Genomic DNA, 13598 nt, shown 5'->3' with positions numbered 1-13598 from the left:
TGCAGGCCAGCCGCTCCTTCATTTGATACGCATCAAACAACCTGTTTTGTGTTTGTTTTCAAGTCATGCTGATTTCATGTAAGAATCCTCTGTGGTAGATTAAATATTAGTTGTCGATATCCGCCGGAAGCATGTGCTTCGTGTCGTCTGTTCGTGTGCTGTGTCATGACAATTGATCAAAGTCGTATTGGAAGCTACAGTAACTATTTTGATTGTTAGCTGACAGATTAGCTATTGAAATTTGAGTTTTGTGAGCTAGATATATCTGCATAAATCACGTTTGTTGTTGCCTCATGCAGTGGTGTGCTATGCAGTTATGAAATTTTCTTTGAACGTGCATGTAGTTGGGCTTCTTGCATGCAGTTTCATATGGACTAGGATAGCAATACCTTAAATAGAGTTTGGATGTCTGTATTACAATACTGGGATTGCTCCTGTTTTACTGCAGTGATCTGGGATGAAAGCCTTCAAGACTGAGACATGAGGAAGAGCTAGTGTCAGGTGCTTTTAGTCCCAGCTGGTGTCTGCTTCAGTCTGGTGTTTTTGCATGTGTGTGAGAAAAAGATAATTTATATAGCCTACACTCACATTGGTTTTTTGTTAAATTTACTGTAAAGAACAAAATGAAAGATGTGCTTGCCAGAACTTAACCGTTAAAAAACAATGAAGAGGCTACAAGCATTACAGGACGGCAGTTTTGGTCACTATATATTTACGGTTCCTACATAACTGCATATTAAATTACATAATGTTAACATACAATGCAAAAAGTGGTAATCTGCATTTGTCATCTTAAAGAGCAATAAAATTGCTCTTGACTTAAGCAATAAAAATTTAGTTTTTATGATATTATTGTTGATATTATTATTGTGAAGTAATGTATTTAGGTTAAAATCACTTAAAATTCATGACTTTTCAGTGTATTTTAGCTATTAAAATCTATTAATTTCTTTAAAGCTTACTGTTAACAACAGATTGATCATGATTTAAACAAGTTAAAACAAGTCGATCAAGTTGTCTTTCCATTTATCACAGTCAATTAAAAAAATACTAAATAGCACCAAATAAATAATTCAGATAATGATTAAATTATTATAAATTACATAAAACGTCTACTCTCACAATATAACTGATAACATAACAGATGAAACACAACTTAAAAATATATATATATATATATCTAAACAAATGTGATGGATTGTGCAAGGAAGCACCTTTCCCCATTGATTATAAGGCAATACTTTTTCCTCTATATGAAAACTATTTCAAAATGTTTTACCTTAAATATATGCACATTGCTTTGTTAAATATATTTTTATTTTACAATATTTTACTGTAAAACCTAATTTAAAATATGTTTTCTTTTCATATATGGCATGGTTAACCAATTGCTTGCTTCTTATGTCTTTATTGAAAAGACAGTTCTGGCAGGTCACTTACAATGAACTATAACAGTATAGTTTTCATCATAAGGCCATGTTTTCAGCATGAAGACTAGTCACATGCTGTGCAATTAGAGTGAGATTCTAATATAAGCTAATTTTAGAGAAAATACTGACCTTGATCAAACCTTTGTTCATTTAGTTTCATAATTATTCACTTTGAATTTTATGAAGGAATTTTGAATGTTTTAAATTGCTGCTTTAAAAGACAGTAGCATTGTATGAGCCTGTAGGTGATTTATAATTGAAAAGCTAGTCGGGTCTTGTAACAAGACACACAAGCACACAATTATACACACCAACACACAGGGGGCTGCACATCACAGAGCCTCTGTGGCTCAATTCTGCTGAATTAAAGGAACAAAAGAAAGGAGGATTGTGATGGTGATAGAGAATAAAAGAGCAAATGTGTTAGGAACCCATTCTTTTATATTACAAATCCACTGATCTGATCTTTGTGGCCAGGATGGCCCCCTCTCTCTCTGACACACACATACAAGCGCTCTTGGGCTCTTTGTGCGATTAAAGGGACATTAGTAGGAGTTCAGAGACTCTGTGCTCTGTGAGAAGGGCAGCCTTGGACTTTGAAGTCAACTACACTCCTGCATATTTGTTCACTCAGTATAGAGATCCTCTGTACCTTAATGGCGAGTCTGACAGGAAGCCCACTCTCTGGCCGGGCCCCCTACTAAAACATTGCCAGGCCACCCTGCTCTTCTAGCTACAACAACAAGTTGGAGGCAGAAAAGTGCTGACAATGTTTTTCATTGTTAACTCACTGTCAAAAATATTCACATTATATAGAGTGTTAGTTCTAAAAGCATATTTTTCCATTGACAGCAATTTAAAATGACATGTATATTTGACTTTAATTAAAATTATATATTTGTAAAATTATAAAATTATTTATATATATGTTGCAAGCAACATTTCACTGATATTTCATTATAGTACAGTAGATATTTTATCTGTGCCCACTTTTTTGGATGCTCTTACATTTTTCCTATTCTGCTGCCTAATGTCACATCTAAGAATGAGGCAAAATGTAAAAAAACACTGCCACATAAAGAAGACGTGTTAATTCTAATCATATGTTTCTGATCCCTGTGAGAACTATTTCCCCCACAGAATGTTTCATCTCAGCACATTTGAACACACTGAACACTACTCACTTACAGCCTTCTCTAAAGTCTGCAGCTCTTTAGAATGAAAGACATTTATTCTGAGTGTAAGTGCACATGTGTTTGGCTGCAAAGAAGAGGTTTTAAATGAACAGAAATGTCTGTAAAATTACTGTATGGGTGTCACAGCAGGGTAAGGCAAGGATGAAGGAGATTGCAGCTTTAACTTTTGTTTAACAAAAAAATAATAAACACAGGAAAGCCAGAACATAAAAATTAAAAGGCCTAGAAACTGAAACCAAAAACAAATGTGACAATGGGTTACAGTTCCACTAATTGTTTGTAACCCCTTTGTGTATGTTTTTACAGATGTTGCCATGTGCTCACAGTTAAATACAAGTATATGAATCAAAATATGGAAATATGGCACAGTATGTAAGTTTCTCCGCTAGAGGTTGCTCATTCAAAACAATAACAAAGGCGTAGCTTGACGACTATGTGAATGAGCCTGGAATCATGGGAGTTGTTGTCTTCACCTCTACATGAAAAGCAATCCGACGGGACTCAAGTAGAAATCATGTTCATGGATGAGCTAATGTATTAAAGTTTTATTAACATTACTGTGGTATGAAGCAGGGCAGGGCCGAGAGCCTTGGACATTTTACGTTGCTGTTTTTTGCATTATTTTGCTTATATTTACATGTTATTATGCTTATGTGCCACAGTCAGCCAGTGCCTTTCCTTGTGTTTAGTTCTTAGTTTATTTTACGATTAAAGTTACGTTTAACGTCTGCCTCCTTCGTCCCTGAACTTGAACTTTGTTACAGTTACATTTGATCACTTAAATTCACATTATTTTATTTCATTCTAATAAAACAGTCACGAGTGCTAAATTACTGCTATTATAGATCTTTGACGAATTAAAATTGTGGGGTAACGTAGCACTGTTTTACTTGATCAAAACAATCATACAAAATACATTTGAGTGTGTTGAAAGTTATGTTAATGTTTGCTTGGTGGCTGCTATGACACACTTGTTGCACATTGCAGTAAGCTAGATCAATATTAGAATATCATAATAATAAAAGCTGGATAACTTTTGTTGCTGAATGGCATGCAATTAATTTGAAAATATATTGTATGGTGGAGAAAATGCTATATTACTGTTACTACAAATCAAGCATAGTTAGTTAGTTCTGGCAGGTCACGTTAGTCAAGCTTGCATCAGCTGACTCTCAAACATGTTACTCGCGGTAATTAGTTTTCTGTCGATAGAAGTATCCAAACAGTTGCTCACCTGTCTAAGACTAGAGGACACTTTGGGGAACGCCTTCAGTGTGACTGGTGTCTGAAGCACGTGTAAAAACGCGACAATGTCATTGGCCGACGATAGTCCGTGACATCACTACTGGTACGACCATGAGTATAAACAGGCACCTGTAATAGACGTTATCAACTTCTTTGTCTGAAGGAGACGTATGCATGGCAGAAAGACGCAGTGTCTCGTTTCCCTTCTCATGGAACCATGGTTACATATGTAACCTGAGATGTTCCCTTTTGAATGGGAACTCACACTGCGTCCTCTAGAGGACACTTTAGGGAGCAAATGCCCACGCTGCCATGCTGAGGGAATGACTGCCAAAATGGCTGTGGCAAGCACATTACAAAACTCAACGGACTTACAATGCCAGAGTCAGATTCCCCTACTCAGGTACACGGAACTGTCAGTGACATAATTCCCTACAACTACCACCCAAGCTCCAAGCCTTCTACTTTAGACAGACAGAGCTAAAAGGTCTGTTAATGCTATCCTCAGAGCCAGACATTATCTTTAAGGGGAACTAGCACAGAAAACAAAGGTTTCCTCGCCTGTCACTCATAACCTAAGGGAGTTGTCTGCTTAAGGACCCGCTAACTGGGGGAGACAGCTCAGACTTTGGTAAAACTCCTAAAGGGACTGTCTGCTTAAAAGACCCAGCCTGTGAGGAGATGGCCACAGCTTCAGGAATACATAAGGAAGCTAGCCTGCTTAGAAACCCGCAAAGGGGGAGGCATGAACCTTACAAATATAGGGGGATCTGGTTCAACCCCTAAATGCCACAGGGGAGCATTTTGTATCGAAATGCTCCACCCTGCCTGACCTAGGGTCAGCATCTCGCACAGCCAACTGAATAGTAGTGCTCAACCAGTGAGAAGGGATGCAAGCTCGGGCAAAAAGCCAATTCTCACCAGGGCCAGAGATGGGTTTTCTGGGGAGCTGAGGACTCAGCAGAAAGGCCCTCTGATTAAGAGGAGTCTAATGCTCACCCAAGACAGTGATGTGCCGAAAAGCACAGAGGGTAATTCTGGTGCATCTCCCCGATGTCAGCCAGGTTAACAGATGTCTTTCCGTGGCCAGCATTGCTGCCATTGAGCGACCAATAGCAGAAGCTGTTTGTTTGGTGGCTCGGAGAGCAAGTGGTATGGCGCAGCTCAGTGACCGTTTCAGGGAAAAGGCCTTGGCCGTCATCCAGATCAACAATTGGTATCAGCCGATAAAAGCTATTATTATCACTATCGGCCATCAGCCGATTGTTTAAAAACTGCCGATGATCAGGGCCGATTATATCCTGTCAATCAAAAGGTGCGGAAAAACGCGTTCAGACAGCAACTCATACATACTGTGTGTGAAGAAAATCACTCGTTTTGAATTTTAACGCATTAACAGTTTAAAAATAGTGATGTTAAAGCAGGCTCTTTTTGACCCTAAGAATCACCCGTAGTTCAAGCCAGGGTTGCCAGGTTTGTGTTTTTTTTTGCTACCTCAAATATTATTTGTAGAGCCTCCCATCCAATTATTGCAAAAAGCTTTGTGCTTCATTACTTCTGATAAGAATAAAAGTTTCAATTTTCAAATTCTGTCCATTTTATCATGAAATTCGAACAATAAATGACGTTGTGACGCTCTTAAATGTGACGTGTCAGATCACTGTAATGCCTCAGTTCAGGCAGCAGCGCGGAGCACGAGTCTTTTCTTCCTCTTCAATACAAGTTATATCTCGAAAAACATGCATGTATGTTGAAAGATATATATATATATATGTATATATAAACAGCAGCTGAATATAATACCTCTGATGTTAATTGTAGCCTCTAATATTGTAGTGTTAGTTATTTGGGAGAGATTTTTTTTTCCTTAAGAAAAACCAAACTATCGGTATCGGCATCGGCATGAGCCGATATCATTCTGAATAATCGGCAGAGAAATTTAGTATCGGTGCATCTCTAATTTTTACACATGCTTCAGACACAAGTTACGCTGAAGACATTTCCCAAAGTGTCCTCTAGAGGACACAATGCGAGTTACCATTCGAAAGGGAATTCTTTTTTTGAACAAATTGGCTGAATGAATGATTTAATGTAATCTATCTATGTTTCTATTTATTTCCTCTCTGTCACTATTGTAGATATCAATGTTTAGATCCAAACAGCAGCAGAGCAAAGATATAAATGTTGAAAGCACATTAGTGTGATCTGTCATGTGTATGCTGGTAGACACAAGATGTATGACGCAGAATTTAGATTTAGAAGACACTTTAATAAACACAGAGAGTTTAACCAGGAGAATACACAAAGAATAATCACACAAAATCACGAGAACCGACAGATGATTGAACAAAACGGAGTACTTATACATAGAGCTCAACAAGATACAGATGGGATTAATCTGTCACCTAGGAAACAAACAGGAAGAATGTAATAACTATGGGAACAGGAACTAAACTGAAAGGAAAGACAGGAAACACAGGAACATGAACAATAACACAATGAAACAACATGACCCTAAAAGTATCTGATCTCACCAGTGTGATCATATGTGTCAAAGTGTTAATAGATGGTGGTTTGAAATCAAAATTGCTTTCTTTTAAGGAATTAAACTAGGCAGGTCTACTATGTACAGACTATTTCTGCAGGTTTTATCGTTACGCCAGTAGGCGGCGACAAGAAACTTTATGAGTGAGTCATTGAATCATTTGCTCGATTTTAAATCTACTTTGGCTTTATTTGGAACTATTTTCATTGGCAAATTAAAAATAGACAAAAAATTCTATATTTGTTGTACATATTATACTCGTAGGCCATAGTTTCATAAAACCCTGAATGCCAGTGAACATTTGACCTCAGTCATGCTCATGTCTTAATGGGCGCAAAAACCAGCAGACCTTCCAACATATAGAAAGTTTGTAGAGTGGAAGCCATATAGCAACAAAGGGAGGACCACATACTTTTGTCCATCCATTTTATGACAAACTTCCATAGTACATAAACTAGCTGAGGGACTTAGTGTTGCGTGGTAGGATCTGTATGTATTAGAATGCTGATGCATGACATTGTTCGACCACCCAATATTGTAACCTGTCTACTTACTGATGAGAATTTCCAGACTTGTTTTTTAATACAGCTTTATGTATGTGTGTGAGCACATGAGGAGGCGAAATCTGTAGCTGAGTGGGAGGTGTCTGAGTCAGATTTTTGATTTGGGTGTGGTCTAGTGTCATGGACATATAACACTGACTCACTCTCACAAATATGCCAGATGCTCAATGTTTTCTCCATTTCCTCAGGTCTGTTTCATTTTTCCGTTCACTTACACTCAGCTTTGTACCATCATCATCTAATGCACATTTAGCTCAAGAGGCATCTGTACATACAGTAGCATTTATAATTTATAATTGATTAGCCTATTTATGAGGTATTTCATATAATGTGTTTGTGAAAGTTCCTGGTTTAGAAGAGAAGGTGGTGGACCGGCTTTGGTTTTGAGCGTATAGTAACTATATTTACAAGGGAAACTAAACCTTCAGATAAACACGTTTAGCACATGCTTTGACATTGAGTTTCCTTGGTGATCAGTGCCACTGCAGCATTAGACATCTGCCATTAGATGCTGCATGTTTGATATAGGTGTACATTGTTTTCAGAGTAGACTGCATGCTATTCATTGTACAAGCATGAAAATATGTGTAGTCATGACTAGTGTTTAGCTGAGTTTATACACTACCATTGGGTTCATTAAGATTTTTTTTAAAGAAATTAATATTTTTATTCAGTAAAGATGCATTAAATTGTGACAATGAAGACTTGTATGTTATTACAACAGATTTCTATTTCAAATAAAGTATGTTCTTTTGAACTTTATAGTCATCAAAAAATACTAAAAAAAAATGATCTCAAAAATATTAAGCAGCACAACTGTTTTCAACGTTGATAATAATAAAAATTTCAACTTTTGAATAGCGTATATATCGATATACCAGTCCATCACTAGTCATGACATGTAAAATGCGTGTTTGTGGTGTCCCATCTGCATGTGTGTTGTAAGATATGAAATTCTGCTCATTTAAAGGCCCTCCATCTCCAGATATGGACGGAAACTATGGAGGGGGACTTCTGGATATGGTGAAAGGAGGTGCTGGAAAGTTCTTCAGCAACATCAAGGACAACCTCAAAGACACCATCAAAGACACCTCTACCAAGGTTATGAACCAAGTGGCCACGTAAGTGATCATGGTTTATTTGTGTGTAGGTCAGGTTTTGTGTACCCACAAGGAATCACCTACATTGTCCTAATTAAGAAAAACAGCTTGTTAAATATACCAAACACTGTTGCTCAGTATAAAAAACAATAGAAGTCCATTGAAATTCCCCACCAAAACAAATTTGTGCATGTTTGCACTTGTGTTCATGTGTAAGAATTCAGAGAAAACAGAGTCAAGGTCTTTCAATAGACTTCCTGGTGACCTAGTTTTGTGTAACGAATGTTACTATTAATAAATCAAGATTTCACAATGTAATGACTCTGTCTAGGTACGTGTGTTAGTATTGGCATGAGAATAGATATGGGCACTCGCACAGTGATGGTGTTGGTTCGTTACAACATGGCTTCTGGTCTCTCTGAGATTGACACAAGTATTGAAGAGAGGGTCAGTGTTTTTTTAATTTTTTTATTTTAATTATTCTAAATGTATATTTATGTAAGGTTATACTTCACATATGTATCTCAGGCAATATGCACAATGACTAATGATGTATCTGATTTTACTGACATAATATCTTCATGTTAATGGCACAATACCTTCATAACCATCATCATTCTCATCAACTGCATAACAGACATGAGACAGAAAGCTGCTGGTTCAGCAGGGAGCCCCTGTTTACTCTTTGTCACGGTTTTGTGACCCAGCTGGTGTGCAGTTATCCAGAGGATACTCTGGTGATGCATGGGATAGCTGAGCTTCCAGAACTTCTGAACTATTCATGTGCGTTTATCACTCAGCTGAAAGGAAAGCATTCAACACTAATGGGTAGACATAGCACAAAGCTCTTATGTAATGTAGCATTTTACCCCCGACTGACCCAGAAGCAGATCAGATCCACCAGGTTACTTAGGGTGCTCTTAAGTCAGAGAGCATTATTGAATTCAGTGAAAATTAAATGTTCTATTAGGTAACTGAAAATATTGCTATTAATATTTTATGATATGTGATATTAATAATTTGTCCAGTATATTAAAACATGATTGGGACATGAAAATGTACTGCACAATTAATATAATTAAATGATCAAATGAGGCATAATAATAAAAAAAAAAAATTCTCCAACTCTGTGTGCTTTTCTCTTACACATACACACACAAATACATTGATAATGATTAAACAAGCTACTATTTTCCACCACTGTGCAAAAGGGTGAATGACACCCACACACACATATAGACCACTACACAAACACTAACATACACACATTGTAAACTATTAGTGTATTTCATTCACCTCTTGCACAGGCTTAGAATAGTAGCTTGTTTACATATTATCTCATTAGAGGGATTTCACGCTTCAGCAGATTACTCAGGTGATTTGGGTGTTGTGTAATGTGGTCCTCTATGTCTACAATACTGTTAGATGACTCAAAGACATTAATATACACTTCTGTTCAAAAGTTTGGGGTCAGTAAGAATTTTTTGTTTTTGAAAGAAGTTGCTTGTGCATAACAAGGCTACATTTATTTAATTATTTTTCATTATTTCAAAAATACTGGAAAAACAGTTATATTGTGTTTTATATATATATATATATATATAGCTGAATTTATTAAAATAACCCCATTCATAAGTATGTGAACCATTGATTCTTAATACTGTGTGTGGTTACCTGGATGATCTACGACTGTTTTTTTGTTTTGTGATGGTTGTTCATGAGTCCCTTGTTTGTCCTGAGCAGTTAAACTGAGCTCTGTTCTTCAGAAAAAATCCTCCAGGTCCTGCAGATTCTTCAGTTTTCCAGCATTTTTTGCATATTTGCATATATTACAGCAGTGACTGAATGATTTTGAGATCCGTCTTTTCACACTGAGGACAACTGAGGGACTCAAACACAACTATTAAAAAAGGTTCAAACATTCACTGATGCTCCAGAAAAAAACATGATGCATTAATAGATGGGGGGTGAAAACATTTGGAATTTGAAGATCAAGGTAAATTGTATTTAATTTGTCTTCCGGTAAACATGCAAGTATTTTCTGTTGCTTCTGAAGGGCAGTTCTAAATGAAAAAAAAAAATGATATTCAAGCGAAATAAGAAAAATTTGAACCTCTTCATTCTGTTCAAAAGTTTTCACCCCCCGACTCTTAATGCATTGTGTTTCCTTCTGGAGCATCAGTGAATGTTTGAACCTTTTTTAATAGTTATGTTTGAGTCCCTCAGTTGTCCTCCATGTGAAAAGATCTCAAAATCATTCAGTCACTGCTGTAAAGGGTTCAAATATGCAAAGGATGGTGGAAAACTGAAGGATTTTTGGGACCTGGAGATTTTTTCTGAAGAACAGAGCTCAGTTTAACTGCTCAGAATAAACAAGGGACTCATGAACAACCATCACACAACAAAAAAACATCAATCATCCAGGTAACCACACACAGTATTAAGAATCAATGGTTCACATACTTATGAATGGGTTATTTTAATAAATTCAGCTATTTTTTTGTCTTATGGATTATATGTAAACATCTTTTATGTAAAATATCTTACTCAGGACAGTACTAAATAAAAAATAACATACATTTTGTATGATCTCTCTTATTTTGTTAAAATTTTGCACATTTTCACAGATTCTGCAAGTGGTTCACATACTTTTTCTTGCAACTGTATATATATATATATATATATATATATATATATATATAATTTATTCCTGTGATGACAAAGCTGAATTTTTAGCAGCCATTACTTTAGTCTTCAGTGTCACATGATCCTTCAGAATTCATTCTAATATGCTGATTTAGTGCTCAAGAAACATTTCTTATTAGTATTAATGCTGAAAACAGTTGTGCTACTTATTATTAGGCTTATTGATGAAAAGAAAGTTCAAAGGAACAGCATTTATTGGAAATTATTTTTTTTTCTTAGTCACCCTAAACTTTGAACAGTAGTGTGTATGTACAGTATATAAGTAGTAGATGCATTTACCATTACCACAATTATACTTTTTAATTACATTTTTAAAGTGAAAAGGGTTATAACTTTACCATAATGTATTGATAAATAAGAATTATACCATTTTTATTAAGGACATCAGAATAATTTAGTGAAATAAAGAAAAAATATGAAACGTTATGCCTTCAAAATGGATATAAATATGTTATGCTGTCTATATTGAGTTTATATGTGCTCTTGTGTACAATTTAGATATACAAAAGGAGAGTTGGACATTGCCTACATCACCTCACGCATTATCGGTGAGTAATGAATAATTCTGTGATAGTGAATGTTGACCATGTTCATGTACCATGGTATTTGCATTTACTCCAAGGTATTTTTGTTAGTGCATTCACTGTTTCACATGGATGGATTTACATGTATCATATATGTGTGGACACGCTTATCTTCCGTTTTAACTGTTATTAATAATCAGTCTGGTAGTTTGATGTATTTGCTTATTTCTCACTCTCATGACTTTGGTCTGTATGGCCAAAAGTGATGTCCAGAGGGGATATATGTTTTTGATGACCCTACAAGTTCAATTAAACCATAAAAAAATATGAGGAAGAACAAAACATTAAACTTGGTTAAGGTATTTATATGACAAAATTATTTGGCAAAAAAAAAAAGCTAACTACAGCTACATGTTTTTTTTTTGTTTCTATGCTAAATAGGCATAGAAAAACAAATAGCTCACAGGAAAAAGCATACATCAGACAACAGAATCAGTTATTAATATTTCTTTGGTTCTCTCTTGTTTTTGCATGTGTTCATACTTTCTTTTTATGATAGCCTGGCCAATAATTATGTCCGCACAATTTGTCATGTTTCATTGCGTTATCACAAAAACAATTGACTCCAAGTCAACAAAGAAATGTGCTTACAAAATCTTTGACAAATGTTTGCTAATATTTGAATAAAGGGTGAAGATGTAAATTTCCTAGGCCGGACATCATTTTTGGCCTCTACTGTAAGGGTGTTGGAGTATATCAGATGTGTGTAGTATAGTGAAAGTGTAGTATATCAGATGCTAATATTATTGTGTTTGTGTTTATGCACTAAATGCAGTGTTTGTATTGGCCACACTGGACTTACTGGAAATAATCCTTTGCTAATTGTCCATTTACTCTGTCAGTGATGTCATATCCTGCTGAGGCGGTGGAGATGGGCTACAGGAACCACACAGAGGATATCCGTTCATTTTTGGACTCACGGCATGCCGACCACTACACTGTTTTCAACCTGTCACAGAGGAACTACCGAGGGGCCAAGTTCTCCAACAGAGTGAGTGCAATCAGTCATACTTCCTGACTTACATACTTTCATTTTTACATTCCATATCACTTTACAAATCAAAGTGCCAGTGGGCTAATTAGTAAGAGCTTGTGTTCAAGTTAAAGTACTTGGAAAGATTTCCATCTTGTCTTTGTTGCCTGTGAGTCATAACTTATTATTAAAATTTGTAGAAAATGATGGTGTATGAGCTCATGGGGGAAATTTCATACATAATTAAATTGCAACATACAAAGACTAAAAAATCACTTTACCTTTGTTGTACATCCCATCTGGATTTCATTTATAAATAAATTTGCCTTTAGGTCTTTGTCAGAGAAAGTTTCTCTATCATTGCTCACTGAACTGACAAAACAGTCTGCTCTCAAACATCTGGGTCTTTCATCCTGAAAGTAGGCTATATACCTTTTTTAACATGCATAGCCTCATCTGCATATAATTTCCATATACAATTTCCATCAAAATATGTGATATTGCACTACATTTAATCGTACAAGAAACTAGGAAAATAGGTTAAATGCTGTCTGTGCCAATAAAAGAGAACACTGAAAAAATATTTTCCTAATCAGTATCTTTGTCGATGTCCAGTCAAAAATTGAATTATGTGATTAGAATCGATTCGACGTTGACTAATGGCTGATGACGTCATTAACAAAAACACAAGAGATGGGAATGCTTTGCAACATGCCACAATTTGCAATTTATTTGCAAAAAAGTATACAGATGCCGACAGACAGCTCATAACATGTTGTAACTTAAGGGTAATAATGCAACAATAACACAAACTCCCAAAAATATTTGATGCATATGTCGGCCTAACATAATAATAACACCCACGCAAGATCTAAGCTGTATGCCTACTCACTGTCACAGTCCTACTCAGTTTTTGCTTTTCGATCCTGGTTTGCATGTACGTGGGCTGGATGGAGGCTCTCCCACTGTCGGGTGATGGTATTCCAAGCCAGTGAAAAAATTGTAGCTGGGACAGCCAAGTAGATTTTGCAGAGCTTGGCCAAACTGGGAAATTTGTCCTGGTCGTGGGCCCACCACTGCAGGGTTTTCTCTATGGTGGGAATATGTGGTGTTAATAAATATTCACAGACTTCTTCGGCTATTGTGGAGTGGTGTCCCATTTTTTAGCCAAGTTAAAAAAAAAAAAAAAGTGCAATATTTCTCTAAAAACTTCTCCGTGCACTGCAGCTAAAGGTTGAATGTCTTTGACAATGAAA

The 13598-nt window shown here is 36.1% G+C and overlaps 1 protein-coding gene across 6 annotated transcripts in view; it reads left to right on the top strand.

Moving 5' to 3' along the window:
* dnajc6 (DnaJ (Hsp40) homolog, subfamily C, member 6) overlaps positions 1 to 13598 on the top strand; it is a 38553-nt gene that overhangs the window by 6773 nt on the left and 18182 nt on the right. For 3 of the 6 annotated variants that reach the window (XM_051896300.1, XM_051896296.1, XM_051896298.1), the window contains 3 exons: positions 7950 to 8100; positions 11284 to 11333; positions 12212 to 12360. In XM_051896300.1, the coding sequence (XP_051752260.1) occupies positions 7950 to 8100; positions 11284 to 11333; positions 12212 to 12360 (350 nt within the window). Of the gene's footprint in view, positions 1 to 7149; positions 7168 to 7949; positions 8101 to 11283; positions 11334 to 12211; positions 12361 to 13598 lie in introns of those variants that run through there. The other 3 variants (XM_051896301.1, XM_051896297.1, XM_051896299.1) reach the window with 2 other exon arrangements.

The sequence above is a fragment of the Ctenopharyngodon idella genome, chromosome 6 (assembly GCF_019924925.1).
Source record: "Ctenopharyngodon idella isolate HZGC_01 chromosome 6, HZGC01, whole genome shotgun sequence".
Classification (NCBI taxonomy): Eukaryota; Metazoa; Chordata; class Actinopteri; order Cypriniformes; family Xenocyprididae; genus Ctenopharyngodon; species Ctenopharyngodon idella.
This window is presented reverse-complemented; position numbering and strand designations above follow the sequence as displayed.